This window comes from Tupaia chinensis, unplaced genomic scaffold (assembly GCF_000334495.1).
Source record: "Tupaia chinensis unplaced genomic scaffold, TupChi_1.0 Scaffold145208_1, whole genome shotgun sequence".
Classification (NCBI taxonomy): domain Eukaryota; kingdom Metazoa; phylum Chordata; class Mammalia; order Scandentia; family Tupaiidae; genus Tupaia; species Tupaia belangeri.
In genome coordinates this window covers 699,218-715,588 of record NW_006205068.1, presented here as the reverse complement: position 1 = coordinate 715,588, position 16,371 = coordinate 699,218, and the positions used below count along the sequence as shown (strand labels likewise).

The 16,371-nt window shown below is 43.7% G+C and overlaps 2 protein-coding genes and 1 pseudogene across 12 annotated transcripts in view; 1 reads left to right on the top strand and 2 right to left on the bottom strand.

Moving 5' to 3' along the window:
* Positions 1-3,991, bottom strand: part of IQCE (IQ motif containing E) — a 77,519-nt gene extending 73,528 nt beyond the window's left edge. For 2 of the 9 annotated variants that reach the window (XM_006167844.3, XM_027768016.1), the window contains exon 1: positions 3,819-3,991. In XM_006167844.3, coding sequence (XP_006167906.1) covers positions 3,819-3,854 — 36 coding nt within the window. In that variant the 5' untranslated portion in view covers positions 3,855-3,991. The other 7 variants (XM_006167848.3, XM_006167852.3, XM_006167849.3 and 4 more) reach the window with 5 other exon arrangements.
* A 6,049-nt stretch (positions 3,992-10,040) lies between these two features.
* BRAT1 (BRCA1 associated ATM activator 1) overlaps positions 10,041-16,371 on the top strand; it is a 16,942-nt gene continuing 10,611 nt past the window's right edge. For 2 of the 3 annotated variants that reach the window (XM_027768025.1, XM_014583945.2), the window contains exons 1-2: positions 10,042-10,327; positions 11,208-11,351. In XM_027768025.1, coding sequence (XP_027623826.1) covers positions 10,300-10,327; positions 11,208-11,351 — 172 coding nt within the window. In that variant the 5' untranslated portion in view covers positions 10,042-10,299. Of the gene's footprint in view, positions 10,328-11,207; positions 11,352-16,371 lie in introns of all 3 variants that reach the window. The other variant, XM_027768024.1, reaches the window with a different exon arrangement.
* Positions 15,103-16,289, bottom strand: LOC102489097 (40S ribosomal protein S15a pseudogene; annotated as a pseudogene).

Sequence of the window (16,371 nt, the reverse complement as noted above, 5' to 3'; positions counted from 1 at the left end):
GTGGTCGACTACGTGGGAGTCCAGCGACATAGCCATTACACTAACTGCTGGTTCCCTTACATATGATTCTAAATGCACACATGACAGAGAAAAAATAAGTAAATTATCATAAAAAACCTTTTGTGTTGCAAATAACAATCCACTGAAAAAAACAAAAACTAAAAAGTGAGACCAGCAAGCAAGCAAAAGACAACCATCACAATGGGAGAAATTATTTGCAATTCACATATGTGGAAATGGACTAGTATGAAAATTACATAAAGAATTCTTAAAACTCAATTAAAAAGCACCCCCCTTTTTTTTTTTTTTTTTAGTTTTTGCTATAGGGTATATGTGTGCTCGCCAAAGAGAGACAGAGGGAGAGAAAGTGAAAAATCACCCCCCTCCCCAGGGGATAGCCAGACCACAGTTTCTTTTCCTTCATTCTTCTTTCAAGATTTTGGGCAGGGACCAGCAGTTAGCGTAATGGGTATGTCGCTGGACTCCCATGTAGTTGACCATGGTTCGAGTCCCAAACCCAGTGGCTTAAAACTCATGCCAGGCACGTGTGCGTGCGTGCCCAAGATCCTGAGAGGAGAATGGAGGAGAAGGGATTGCAGCATGGCCATTCCCCCTGGGGGGTGATTTCTTGCTTTCTGTCTCTCTGTGTCGCTCTGTCAGTCTGGCAAGCACACGTGCCCTATAGAAAAACCTCTTAAAAAAAAAAAAAAGATTTTGGGCACACACACACACACACACACACACACACACACACATGTGCCCAGCATGATCCTCAAGCTCCTGGGTCTGGTACATGGCTGTTGGCCATGTGGGATCCGGCACTTTAACCTCTGCACCACCTGGCCTGACATCCCAATTTTTGAAACAGGCAAAAAATCTGAATAGTTCTCTAAAGAAGATATAAGAATTATCTATTAGCATATGAAAAATATTTTATGAATATACTCAAACTATTGTACACTACACTTTAATGAGTGAATGTTATGATATGTGAATTATATCTTTAAATATATGTGTGTGTGTGTGTGTGTGTGTATTTCTTTAGGCTGGCCCGTAGCACAGTGGTTAACTGCTATATAAAGGAAGGTGGAGCTCACATGGCTTACCAGAGCTCAAGTCCCAGTCTGAAGGCTTGAAAAGTATGTTGGGCAAGCATGCATGTGTGTGCCTATGATCCTGATGAGACGGAGAATTGAAGGGAGAAAGATTGTAGTATAACCAGGCCCCACTGCAGGGGGTTCTCTCTCTCTTTCACATGCATGCACATGTGCCTTCTGGAATTTTTTTTTTTTAATAGAAAAGAGTGAGTTAATCCATTTAGAGTTAGGACAACTGGTAGGCCATTTGGGGGAAAATGTTAGATGCTTCCCTGTCACCTTATACCAAAATAATTTCAAATATATTAGAAGTTAACATGCTAAAAGAAACCCTATAGGGGCCAGCAGGTGGTGTGGAGATTTAGGTGTTGGATTGCCATGTGGTTGATCCAGGGGCTTGAAAATCACGCCAGGGCATGTGCACATGTGCCCAAAACCTCGAAAGGAGAATGGAACGAGAGGAGAATGGAGGAGAAGGGATTGCAGCGTGGCCATTCCCCCTTGGGGGGGGTGATTTCTCACTTTCTGTCTCTGTCTCTCTCTAGTGAGCACATGTGCTCTATGGCATAAACCTAAAAAAAATAAAAAAAAGAAAAAAGAAAGAAAACCTGAAAAGTTAAATAAGATGCAAGGGTCTGGCTCCCTCGAATGAGGTAATACCCGACATCCCTATTCATTCTCTCCTGCTACTGTTCAGAGATTCCCTAGTAGCCAGTTCTAATCAGATATGCAGATGAAATAGAAGACTGATAAAGATGTGAGTAAATTTAAAAATCATGCCTAGTGCCACTTCACGCATGTGATTCTGCTCTGTGGTCAGGTGGGCTTGCTCCGTCACTACTAGTAAGCTCCCTGGTACACTGAAGGTGCTCTTACTGTTCACAAGGCCGGAGGAAGTCTACTTTAAGGGAATGGCAGTGAGGGGTGGGCCAGGGTGTGTGGAAATAGATGGACTGGACAGACTAGCTGCCCTCAAGAGGTTCTTGTCAGGTTTAGGAGAACTAATCCAAGCTCAACAGAAAAACAAGTTAGGCAGCCTAGGCTGGAGACTCAGAGTGGGCTTAGCACCAGTGTGTTCTCTAGACTGAATTCCCTGAGACCAAGGCACTAAATCTGAACTTGTTTGTGTGTCCTCAGAGCCTAGTACAGAGCCTGACACATAAAATGGCTAATAAATGTTTATTACATACAAGAACATTTATAGCAACATTGTTTCCAACAGCAAAAAAAAAAGTGAAAACTTAAAAGTAAAATCCTGGAAGTGGATAAATCAAATAGAGTTAGAATTTTAAAAATCATGTTCTTGAAAATGTATGACTCTGGGAAATGCTAATCCCAAAGTAAATGGCAAGGTTCACAAAACAACATAAATATATATGATCTCAGTTTGAACAAGTATAGAAAAAAGATGCATTGGAAAAATACTAGAAGAAAATACACTAAATGGTAACTGGTTTTTTGTTTATTTGTTGTTGTTTTTGTGGGTGGCCAGATTTTGGGTAATTTTCCAAATTTTCTATAAGGAGCATGAATAACTTTTGTAATCACAACACAAACAGTTCTTAAAGATGAAAGAACAGTAACTAAGGGCCATGTAGACAGGCAGGCTTTCCAGATGATGTAGGACTTGGTGCCTGGAGGGACAGAAGGAACTTAAACTGCTTCAACTGAGCCAGCAGCACCAAGTACCCCTACCCTGGGTGAGTTCTGGGCTGCCCTGCTGAGGGCCTCTCAGCAGGAAGGAAGCAAACAGAGCACAGCACTCTCCATGCGGCAACTTCCAAAAGTTTCCTTGTGCCTTCAATAAAACTGAACTCCTCACATAATAAGCAAGTTTCTCTGTAATCAGGCCCAAAGCAATGTCCATCCACTCCCCTTCTTCACTTGACCCCAGCAAGCTTTCTTTCATTCTCTTGAACGCATCACATGAATTTCCCACCTCGGGACCTTTGCACCTGCTGTTCCCTCTACTCTGAATCTTTGCCAGACTGCCATCATCTTATCTAAGATCCAGCACAAGTGTCCACATCTCAGAGCGACTTTGCAGGGCACCCAATCTAAAGCGGTGCTCTCCAAATCCCACCTGTTATTTGTGTCTGCATTTTCTGCATAGCTTTTTCACTTTCTGACATGTTCTTCAGTATCTGCTTATTGCCTTGTTCTCCCCGCTACTGGTGTGCAGTTTATTCACTTATTTCTCCAACACATATTATAGCAGGCATTTACTTAGCAAAGAACCAACGGAAAGCCCGTTCCCTCTCACCCTAGGGAGTAAGCTTTGGCATCACCTCCGGAAAACCTTCTCTGTCCAGGTTGGGATCCCAGAGCACTGAGGCTTCCTCCCTCACGTCTTAATCACTCCATTCGGCCTTGGCTCAGAGGTGTCTCGACCGGAGTCGCCAGTAGGCACTTACACAGTGAGCTCAGTCACCCTCAGGCCGCAGCTGCAGACTCGCAGGCGCCTCACAGCTAGGGCGCAGCGAACCCGGGGGCTTCCTGAAAGCGGCGGCCTCTGCAAGGGCGGGCGGGATCTAGATGGGGGGCGCAGCAAGGCTGAGGCCGACGTCCTGCCAGGCCGCATGCGGGGCGGAGGTCTGAAACCCGCTCTTATGCGGTAACAATAATGACAGCGGTCACCACCGGCCACCGACCCTAAGCTCAGGTTCTCACGTCTGGACCTGGCCTTCGCAGTAGGCAGCACGCGAGGCTCATCCTCCTTACCGTCTCCGAGGCCGGCTCCTCGGTGCCCAGGGACATGGCTGCGGCACGACTGGGCCGCCCCTCCCCGCTACGAGCACAGCGATCAGACTCGGGCTGGGAGGATAGCCCAGGCCGCCCGCAGCTTCCTAACCTGCCCGCGCGCCAGCCCGCGACCCCGCTGCCATGGAAACCACGCCGCCGACCTGCTGATCCCCGGATGTGACCAGCGTCGCGCGAGCCCAGGACAACCATGAGCATGCGCGGAGGTTGTGGATGCCTGGCTGGCTGACCAAGAGCGCTCCCGGGATTGCCCGGGCGGAGCATCTAGCTGAACTGAAAGACAAGGCTAATGCTGTGGAGAGGCGTGCATTTGCACAGTGTATCTACCACCCGTATTTGATTGTATATTGCATGTAAGTGTGACGACAAGCCTGAGCTGGCACTATATAGGACGAGTAGGAGGCGCGATTCTTCTATCGAAGTCGGTTAATAGGTACCTAAGGTCATGGTGAGAGAACTGGCTTGTTCAACAACTGCACAGGCAACTATTTCTGAGCCATGACATTTAGGAAATTGTCTTTCCTAATTTCGTATTTTAGACTCTTGCGTTCTGAGCTAGCCACAGGACAGTAAACAAACAAACAAACAAACAAACACAAAACAAACCCGAAGAATATGTACTATATTCAATATATTTTGTTATCGTTAGGAGCCTTTGGCTTCAAATTTCATTTAAATAGTTAGGAGCACATGTGATTTGCTCCTGTTCACACAGCCTCCAGGGCCCTCTACTCTTCCCAAAACAGCAGTTTCAGTCGCCTCTGTTCTCCTGCCCTGCTTTATTTTTCTAGCCACTCTCCATTTACTACCTATAAGACTATTCTGTGACTAGAGTGAAGATTACTGAGGGCAAGGCCTTTGCTTTGTTCATGGCTGTATCTCCATCACCTGGAACAGAATCTGGCATACAGAAGGTGCTCAATAAATAGGTATTTGATGTCTAGCCAGACCTGTAACTTCTCTGGGCCTTTGTCTCCTCAAACGTAATGTCCGGAAAAATTTGTTGTGAGGCTCAAATGAGTCAATATCTACAAAGCACTGAAAACGGTTGTCTGAGAGTGAGCACAGTGCCGCAGTGGTGTTATTATGGTATGAATGGATAAATGAATAAATGAGTCCTCCCCTTAGGTAGTGCTGTGCAGTGGAAAGAATGCTTGCCAGGTTATTAATGTCCGACTTCTCGCCACTGCTACCTACTATGAGTCCACGGCCCCTTGATCCTCATCTGTACAATGAAGCAGGAAAGTCACGTGGTGTCGTCAAGGCTGTCTCCCCATGAGCAGAGAACACTGAGCTGGTTAGTGGTTAGAAGCCCAGGTTGACAGTCTCGCTGTTGTTTTCTTGTCTGCAAATGGAGATGTTTCAGGGTTTTTGTTGACATCAAAGGAGAAAACAGAAAGAAGTTCAACACAGTGGCTGGCACATGATAAGCACCTCAGTGAAAAGAATGAAGAAATCACCAGGCAACATTTCACAGCTAGTTCAATTACTTGAATGACATTTGAAACAATAAAGTTATGAGGTCAGTAGGTAGCATGATGGTTAAGATGCTGGACTCCCACATGGCTGACTAGGGTTCAAGTCCTGGGCTTGGCAGCTTGCTTTCTCACTTTCTCTCTGGTAAGTGCACATGTCCTATAGCAAATTAAACAAACAATAACAATAAATAAAATGAAATAGTTCTAAATAAGTGTTAAAAATAATAAAGTTGTATTTGTTCTGAAATTGTTCATTTCACTCACTGGTGCTTCTCCTCTGTTGTGTCAAGTCCTATTTGCTGAGCAGTGATGGGTAAAGGTTGTACCCCAAGTTCCAGTTCCTTTTTTGTTTTTAAATTTATTTGTGTGCTTGAAAACATGCATACACAAGAGGGGTTCCCTCATAGGGTCTGGTCATGTCTTGACTCACTTTCCTCAGCCCTTCAGCCCTTCAGGATCTTGGATGTACAACCGGAAAACCTCCCAGCATGTTTCAGGTTGACTTGGAATCATGTGGCTTCCAGCACGGTAATGCAGTATGCTACTGCTACCCACTGCACCACCAGGCAAGCCTTGAGCCTTTTTGAGACGTTCTATGATCCATCCTAAAAGGAAGAAACTCTACATTCTTGAGTTATCACCACAGTTGTTTATTCAAAAAAAAAATGTAAATCTTAATAGGCCATTCACCTGTGTAAAAGCTTCTATTTACTTTCAAGATATTGTGCAGATGATATACCAAGGCTTTTACCATCCGTGCTATTGAGCATAAGTACCTCTTGTTGCTCTCCCATCACTGGGCATTCCAAACTCCCTGCCTTTCTCTTAATTACTAAGATAGTGCACATCTAAGACTTTTTGGCCATGATTCTGAATTCTAAAAACTTCTGAAAATCTTTCAGAATGCATTTGATGACAAAAGTCTCCTCGGTGCCCAGGGACATGGCTGCGGCACGACTGGGCCGCCCCTCCCCGCTACGAGCACAGCGATCAGACTCGGGCTGGGAGGATAGCCCAGGCCGCCCGCAGCTTCCTAACCTGCCCGCGCGCCAGCCCGCGACCCCGCTGCCATGGAAACCACGCCGCCGACCTGCTGATCCCCGGATGTGACCAGCGTCGCGCGAGCCCAGGACAACCATGAGCATGCGCGGAGGTTGTGGATGCCTGGCTGGCTGACCAAGAGCGCTCCCGGGATTGCCCGGGCGGAGCATCTAGCTGAACTGAAAGACAAGGCTAATGCTGTGGAGAGGCGTGCATTTGCACAGTGTATCTACCACCCGTATTTGATTGTATATTGCATGTAAGTGTGACGACAAGCCTGAGCTGGCACTATATAGGACGAGTAGGAGGCGCGATTCTTCTATCGAAGTCGGTTAATAGGTACCTAAGGTCATGGTGAGAGAACTGGCTTGTTCAACAACTGCACAGGCAACTATTTCTGAGCCATGACATTTAGGAAATTGTCTTTCCTAATTTCGTATTTTAGACTCTTGCGTTCTGAGCTAGCCACAGGACAGTAAACAAACAAACAAACAAACAAACACAAAACAAACCCGAAGAATATGTACTATATTCAATATATTTTGTTATCGTTAGGAGCCTTTGGCTTCAAATTTCATTTAAATAGTTAGGAGCACATGTGATTTGCTCCTGTTCACACAGCCTCCAGGGCCCTCTACTCTTCCCAAAACAGCAGTTTCAGTCGCCTCTGTTCTCCTGCCCTGCTTTATTTTTCTAGCCACTCTCCATTTACTACCTATAAGACTATTCTGTGACTAGAGTGAAGATTACTGAGGGCAAGGCCTTTGCTTTGTTCATGGCTGTATCTCCATCACCTGGAACAGAATCTGGCATACAGAAGGTGCTCAATAAATAGGTATTTGATGTCTAGCCAGACCTGTAACTTCTCTGGGCCTTTGTCTCCTCAAACGTAATGTCCGGAAAAATTTGTTGTGAGGCTCAAATGAGTCAATATCTACAAAGCACTGAAAACGGTTGTCTGAGAGTGAGCACAGTGCCGCAGTGGTGTTATTATGGTATGAATGGATAAATGAATAAATGAGTCCTCCCCTTAGGTAGTGCTGTGCAGTGGAAAGAATGCTTGCCAGGTTATTAATGTCCGACTTCTCGCCACTGCTACCTACTATGAGTCCACGGCCCCTTGATCCTCATCTGTACAATGAAGCAGGAAAGTCACGTGGTGTCGTCAAGGCTGTCTCCCCATGAGCAGAGAACACTGAGCTGGTTAGTGGTTAGAAGCCCAGGTTGACAGTCTCGCTGTTGTTTTCTTGTCTGCAAATGGAGATGTTTCAGGGTTTTTGTTGACATCAAAGGAGAAAACAGAAAGAAGTTCAACACAGTGGCTGGCACATGATAAGCACCTCAGTGAAAAGAATGAAGAAATCACCAGGCAACATTTCACAGCTAGTTCAATTACTTGAATGACATTTGAAACAATAAAGTTATGAGGTCAGTAGGTAGCATGATGGTTAAGATGCTGGACTCCCACATGGCTGACTAGGGTTCAAGTCCTGGGCTTGGCAGCTTGCTTTCTCACTTTCTCTCTGGTAAGTGCACATGTCCTATAGCAAATTAAACAAACAATAACAATAAATAAAATGAAATAGTTCTAAATAAGTGTTAAAAATAATAAAGTTGTATTTGTTCTGAAATTGTTCATTTCACTCACTGGTGCTTCTCCTCTGTTGTGTCAAGTCCTATTTGCTGAGCAGTGATGGGTAAAGGTTGTACCCCAAGTTCCAGTTCCTTTTTTGTTTTTAAATTTATTTGTGTGCTTGAAAACATGCATACACAAGAGGGGTTCCCTCATAGGGTCTGGTCATGTCTTGACTCACTTTCCTCAGCCCTTCAGCCCTTCAGGATCTTGGATGTACAACCGGAAAACCTCCCAGCATGTTTCAGGTTGACTTGGAATCATGTGGCTTCCAGCACGGTAATGCAGTATGCTACTGCTACCCACTGCACCACCAGGCAAGCCTTGAGCCTTTTTGAGACGTTCTATGATCCATCCTAAAAGGAAGAAACTCTACATTCTTGAGTTATCACCACAGTTGTTTATTCAAAAAAAAAAATGTAAATCTTAATAGGCCATTCACCTGTGTAAAAGCTTCTATTTACTTTCAAGATATTGTGCAGATGATATACCAAGGCTTTTACCATCCGTGCTATTGAGCATAAGTACCTCTTGTTGCTCTCCCATCACTGGGCATTCCAAACTCCCTGCCTTTCTCTTAATTACTAAGATAGTGCACATCTAAGACTTTTTGGCCATGATTCTGAATTCTAAAAACTTCTGAAAATCTTTCAGAATGCATTTGATGACAAAACGTGTTTAACTCTCAACTCCCTGGAGGCAAAACTGTGAGCTAAGACTGTTCGTCATGTCTATTTCACTTGGAGTTCATATGAATGAGTTTCGTCCTAGAACCACCAATGCATTTCATTAAGGGTTGCTGCATCAGACTCTGCTGGGATTATAATCTTACGCTTATCAGGTATGTACCATGCAACATGTGTAAAACCTGCAAATTCTGAATTCTGGAAAATGCTTGTTCCCAAAAGTTTCAGATAAGAAACTGTTCACCTGTGTAATGCAGTATTTATATCTGATGGCTGAATCTGATTGCCTGAGATCAAACTCAAGCTGTACCAACCCATGATCAGTAAAATATTATAAGTTAGCTTCTCTGTGCCTGTTTCCTCGTTCATAACACTATATATACTAGAACACTATATATAGTATTCATCCTAGTGTTGTTATAGAATCATGTTAGCATACATGAGGGGATTTCCAAAAGTTTCCAGACAAATGGAATTAAAAGTACGAGTTCACTTTGGTGCAAAAAATTGAAATCCATTTAGTCTTTTCACAACACGTTTTCCATGAACTTTTAAAAGACCTCTTATATAAAGTGAAGCACTTAGCATAGTGCTGTTATAAAAACTTTATTTTCCCTCGCAACAACCTGATCTGGTATCCTATGAATTCCTAATTTCACAACGAGCAATCAAAGTTCAGGGAAGATAACTGCATTTCACATGTTCATCCAAGTAGCTCAATGAAAGGGTCAAGAAAGGTGGTCGTTCATAATGCCTCCACCATCAAAGTTAAATTTTTTAAGTTTTTGCCATAGGGCGCATGCACTTGCAGGAGAGAGACAGTGAGAGGGAAAGTGAGAAATCATACTCCTCACCATGCCACCCTTCTCCGTGTTGCAATCCCTTCTCTATTCTCCTCCTGGAATTTTGGGCATACATGCACATGTGTTTGGCATGATTTTCAAGGTGTTGGGTCCAGGACCAAAGTTAATGTTTTTAAAGTTTCATTTTAATCTTAATATCCATAGGAGCTCTACTTTTGTATTTCTATATATATATACATATATATACACACGCTTGTGTGTGTGTATCTATGTGTGTGTGTGTATGTATATATATACAGTCTTTGAACTGATGTTCTGGAAGCCTAAGTCTTGTTTATCAACCGGTTTTGAGAGCCTCTGGCACACAGCTAAGGTCCTAGTATCAAGACTCAGAGACCAAATGACCAAGCACTTTGGCTCACTGACCAGAACACCTCTTTCTGGCAGGAGTATTAATCCTTCCAGCCGGACCAGACACTGTCCCCAGTCTGGCGAGGACCCGCCCCTTCCTCCAAAAGCCCCGCCTTCAGGACACTCCACTCTCGGGATGCTGGAGCACATACCACGAGAATACTGGCGGGGATGGCACGTCGCAGCGACTGGTTTGACGCCAGTCTGTCCCCAACCTTGTCAGCTTGAGCACATTCCCCACGTCTACGCTCTCTAGGCAACCTGGACAGTCTCTCCAGAAAAGCTGTCGCTGTCCCCCACTCCTGTCTTTCTCCTCAGTCCCCTCTAGGTCTGGCAGATGGCATAGTCCGGGGGCGGAGCCTTCAGAGGTAAGGGCGTGACCTGCGGAGGATGGACGGAACCAGAACCGGTGAGGCAGGTACTTGGGGCTGGGGTCGTGGTCTACGTCGCGGGTGTCGCGGGGAGGCGGAGTCCAAGCCCCATCGGAGGATGCAGGCAGGCGGAAGAGTAGCTCAGGAGGGGACGTACGCAGACCTGGTCTCAGTTCCCGGCTCCACCACTGCTGCCGGCGTCGGGCCTGGACCTTCGAGCGTGGCGCGGGGCGGGCCAGGAACCCAGATCATATTCCAAGTTGTGGACGTAGCATCCTGCTGGTGGATATTCAGATGCCCCACGCGACATCCGCTCACTACCCCTCCCCACAAAGCCCTGCAGACACCCCCAGTCACCTCACAGGCGGGACACGTGGGATGTACACCTTGGTCCTGGGAGGGACAGACACACAGTCGCACCTTCCCTGCCCGACACCACTGCTGCGCGAAGGACTGTCCAATACAGCCACCACTGACCCTGGGATGGACAGACACTTTCTATCAGCAACTGATCCTGGGGCCGGGGGTAGAGGGTGGGTGGGTGTGGGTGTGGGGTGATAGACAGTCTGAGCACATAGCTGTCCCCAGAACTCACAGACGATCTTGACTGGCCCTTCTGTAGCCTGGGTCAGCACCATTCACTTCTCCCTGACCTCCAGTCCAAAGTCCAAGGCTAACAGGCTTTGAGCTCCAAAGCCCTGTGATTTAGTCCAGATTTACCTCTCCCTTCTATCCGGCCCCCAGGACTCAGGGCCCTGCCTGCTCTTGACTACTTAGACCCTACACAGACAGAGGCTTTGCATCCATCCCAGCTGCTCAGAGCTGTGGTCTAGGCCTCATCCCAGGCCTGAGCAGGCATCTGAGCTGCATCTAGGCCAGGTGGGGCCTGGAACTGTGCATTGAGGTCTGGCCCACCTTCCTTTGTAGGAACCTCCAGCCTCATCATGGACCCTGAATGCTCCCGGCTCCTCCCGGACCTCTGTGCTGTTCTGGCAGATCCCAGGCAGCTGGTGGCAGATGACACTTGTTTGGAGAAGCTGCTGGACTGGTTTAAAACAGTGACTGAAGCAGGTAAGCTTATAAGTGCTACTGTAGAAGTTTGCCCAGAGGCCAGAGCATGCTTGTAAAACAGGGAACAAGGTCCTTGGGGCCCTCCAGTCCTGGAGGAGGCAGGAACTGCCCATTTTGTATCTTTCCTTCACTTCTTGAAGATTCACTGTGGCAGACTGGGACAGTCAAGCTAAGGCCTAGGGGAATGGTCAGGAGAATTTGAGCTTGAAATTCCTAGCAGATTCTAGGCATAATCAGGCATTCTGTTGTTCAGTTCATGCTAGGTGGTTGCACAGGTCACAAACTTCTTTATGTTTGTGGCTTTTTGTATATTTGTTGTGAGAAGTCAGATTTGTTGTCTTTCTGATTATGAAATAAGCAAGTATTCTTTAAAGGTTGAAAAGCACAAAGGAGTAAAGAGAAAAATTAAACCACATCAACATTTTTATTTCCTTCCAGCCTTTTTTCATAACACATCATAAGGTTATATCTGTCTTATAAAAATGAAGTCATACCGTAAATACAATTCATATGTTGCTTTGTTCTTGTCCTTAGAATGCTTTTCCCACGGAACACATTGTTTTATTGACTATTTGTTATCCTATGTATGAATGGACCATCATTTCTTAATCACATCACTATTGTTAGATGTTTATGTTTCTAATTTTTGTTATTATAAATAATACCTAATGGCTTTCCTCCTCTGGAAGTATGTTTTTGCATGTAGATGTTTGCTTGAATGACTGATAATTAGCTGGGGATAGAGGCAATGCCATTAATTTTTATTGTTCATTACTTCCTTCCTTTGGTTTACCCTGTCCTTTTACTCTCTTTTGAATTGAATATCTAGGTCTTTTTTGTTTTCCAATACATACATTTAGGCTACAGATTTCTCTAAAATTACTACTTTAGCTGAAGGATACCAGTTTTACTATGCAGTACTTTCATTGTAATTTAGTTCTGCATAGTTCATGCTTTTCATTATGATTTTTTTCTTCACCCACAAATTATTTAAAAGAGTATTCTTTAGTCTTAAAATATGGAGTTTTTAGGGCCAGCGGTGTCATGGCGGTTAAAGGCACTGGACTCCCACATGGCCAACCCTGGTTTGAGTCTCAGACCTGGCAGCTTGTTTTCTCACTTTCTCTCGTGCTCTCACTCTCTTTCTCACTCTGTCCCTCTTTGGTCAAATTAAAATAAATAAATACATAAATAAAGTTAAATTAAATAATTCTTATAAAAAATGAGGTTTTTTTCTTATTACACACTTGCTCTCTGGTGAGTGCACGTGCCCTCTTGAAATAAAAAAAAGGGGTGGCCCTGTGGCCTAGTAGTTAAGAGAACTGGATCCCACGTGGATGACTGCAATTTGAATCCTGTTCTGGTGGCTTGAAAAATATGCTGGAGGTATGTGTGCATGCGTGCCCAAAATCCCAATAAGATGGAGGTGAAAAGATTGAGGCATAACCACACCCCATTGGGGGGTGTTTTCTTGTCTCTTGTCTGTCTGTCTCTCTCTGGCCAGAGATTTTTAAAAAAAAATAAAATAATGAATTTTTCAACCTTTTATTATTGGTTTCTAACTTATTTCATTGAAATTAGAAGATATAATCTATATTATTTTATGACCATTGAGATTGTTTTTTTTCAATTGCCATAGGGTATGTGTGCTTGCCAGAGTGAGACAGAGATAGAGGGAATGGGAAAATACACACCCCAGTGGGTCATGGTTTTGCACTTCTCCACCCTGTTAGAATTTGGGGCACACCTACACACGTGTCTGGTGTGTTCTTCAAGCTGCCAGGTCTAGGATTCGAACCACAGGTGACCATGTGGTCACCTTAACTATAAGGTTATAGGCTATAAGGTTATAGGCTCAGCGTGGCCGTCGAGACTTTTATTGAGCAATTTTTGTAAATGTTCTATGGATTTCACTATGTGATGTTGATTTTTGGTATTTGTAAGTCTTCAATTATGTAGTTTGTAGTCACATTTTAAAAAGTATTTTTATTTCTTTATTTTTTAATTAAAAATGTATTTGTTTAATTCCATTATTGTTTATTATTATTATTATTTTTAACTTGACTAGAGAGAGACAGCAAGAGAGAGAAAGGGAAAGTGAGAAAGCAAGCCACAAGGTCCAGGACTCGAACTGCAGTCAGCCATGTGGGAGTCCAGCACCCCAACCACCATGCCACCTGCCAACCCCTTAGTTATTTATTTTTAAAGTTTATTTCTTTCTTGGAAGAGAGAGACAGAGGAATAGGCAGCTCCAATAGGGTCTGAATGCCATGATACACCACCAGTCTTAGCCAGCTCAGATCGCAGGCACCAGGGGCAGCTCTAGTTGCAAACTCCAAACTTCTCTGAAGTATATCTAGTTGTGCCACCACCTGGATCTAAAAAGCTATTTTAAAGCAATTTTGAAATATGATTTACGTACCATGTAATTCACCCATTTACAGTCTAAAAACTCAATAGTTATTAGTAAGTTTTTAGAGTTGTTCAACCATTAGCACAATCAAATTTTGGAATGTTTTTGACCCCCTAAAACCAGGGACCCTTTATCAGTCTACCTTATTCCCTCCTTCCTCCCAGTCTGTAATCAGTTTTTCTAAGTGTTTTACATGATGGAGAAAAGTTTCCATAATTGTTCATTATCTCAAGCTTACATTTTCAAACCTATTATGTTTCTGCTAAATTGCTTGCTTAGTTGTTTGAGAGGTATATAAAAATCTTGCACCAAGATTGTGATTCAACAAGTTTTCTTTGAAACGCCGTCCATTTTTCCTGTCTATTTTTTCTAGTGGGGCTAAATACTTACAGACTTAGGATTGCTAGGTCTTCCTAGAATTTATTTCTCCTTTTTTTGGTTGTTTTTCCACTTTATTCAGAAAGAGAGCTTATGCCTACATGAGGAAAAGAGAGGAGGACAGAGTCAAACACCCTGACAGGGTCTCTGCGCATTGTGATCACCTGATCTCAGCCCTCCAGCCCATTAGGATCTTGGGCATGCACCCACATGCCTCGCATATTTTCAGGCTGACCCTAGGATATGAACCTACAGTCGGCCCATGACTTCCAACATAGGGTTTCAGTTTGCTACCAACTTTGCTTTAGGTTGGGCCAAGTTTGTCTCTTTAATTAGTAAACAGTGACTTTCTTTTGCACCATCAAGGCTTTTTGCTTTACAGTCTATTCTTTCTAATATTATTGTTAGTACACCAGGTTTATTAAAAATTAGATTTTAACTGTATCTTTTCCTGTCATTCCCAACCTTTCTGGTTATCTTGCTTTATTACTTCGTATGAAGAAATATATTGTAAATATTTAGTATTTGATTTAATCTGAGTAGCTCTTTTAATAGATTGTTTCCTTAGTGAGGTTACTGTGAGCTTTGAACTTACTTTCATTCACCATATGCTTTTGTATTTTAAAAAAAATTTCCCATGCTTTATTTTCGCTTCTTTTTTGTACTCCATTAGCTTGTTAATGCTTTTTTTTTAAAAATCCTTCTGGTTTTGAAGCTACCCATTCCATTTATGTTCTTTAGTGATTACCATTAAATTGTTAAATCTTTTTTGTTTGTTTATTCACGATGAAGCGCCTGTGCATGCATGTAAGAGTGAGAGAGAGAGAGAGAGAGAGAGAGAGAGAGAGGAGCGCCCTCTAGAGTCTGGTCATGCTGCTCTCTCCTGCCTTCAGTCCAGCAGATCTTGGGCACCTATGCACATGCCTGACATATTTCAGGTAGACTGGGCTGGGAATTTGAACCGTGATCACCATTCAGGATCTGGCTTCTCTTGTGTTGCACATTAGTACTGTGTCACGGAGCTGGCCCCATATCCTTAAATTTTTAGCTTGCAATCTGGATTTTGTGGAAAGACTGAAGTTCATTAGAATCTCTGTCTTTTAACCAGATAACTTAAAGATCTCAGAGCACTTTCACACGAGGTCATCCCAATCTTTTGTGTTTTTTTTTTACCTAGGATTTTCATGTTATCTTGTTTCAAAACCCTTCAACAGCGATTAATTTTTACTCATGTTTATTTTTTTGAAATTTATTTGATGAACGTGAGAGAGAGGAAGATAAGCACCTTTCGTCACAAACCACTCCTTCACCTATCTTCCCAGCCAACCAGAATCGTGGATGCATGCACCATCGAGCCAGCTCAACAGTGATTCTTTTTTTTTTTTTTCCCCAATGAAGCATTTTTTTTGTATATGTGTACTACATCCCTAGGAAAAGAATCCCAGGATTTTCCCTCCTGTATGTTTCCGTCTTGCTTCTTCATGGTCCATGATGCCAGCTGCGGTTGGCAGTACCATGAAATCAAACCGACACTACGGGAGCTGATTATTCTGCCATGTCTCTAGATCTTTGAGTTGCACATCAAATCTGGGGCTGATCACTCCACACTTATTTAACCTGCCAGTGAGGTTCACAACAATTTTTCCAGCTCTGTGGTCATCAGTGATTTCAAATTCGCCAGTGTAACCATGCTTCATCATCACAGTTAGAAACTAGACTATGGAGCATGGCCTAATCAGAACCTGGCGTTTCCCTCTCTTTTCAGCATTATTGATGCTCTTGAGGGCATCAGCCAGGACATTCATGCACACCATTATGGCGGCACAGAAAGATGGCGGAAAGAGACAGTGATTCATTTTTAATTTTTGAACTCAGCATTTATGTAGATACTTTCATTTGCTTCTTGATTCTTTTAACCATACTCCTCCTCCTTACTCTGGTCTCTCTCCTTTCTGCACCTTCTCTAAGGACCTCTTGGTAGGAAACTCTTCCAGCTTGAATCTCAAAATGCCTTTTTCACCCATTAATACTTTTGAACAATAGCATAGTTCAGTAGAGAAATTTAGAATGCCAAGTTTAGAGAAGAGCGCCTGCTCCCTTTTACTTCCTTGTATGGAGCACTATCTATTTAAGACAGAAATATCCCAGACCCGGTGGCTTAAAACTCACGCCGGGCGCGTGTGCGTGCATGCCCAAGATCCCGAGAGGAGAATGGAGAAGGGATTGCAG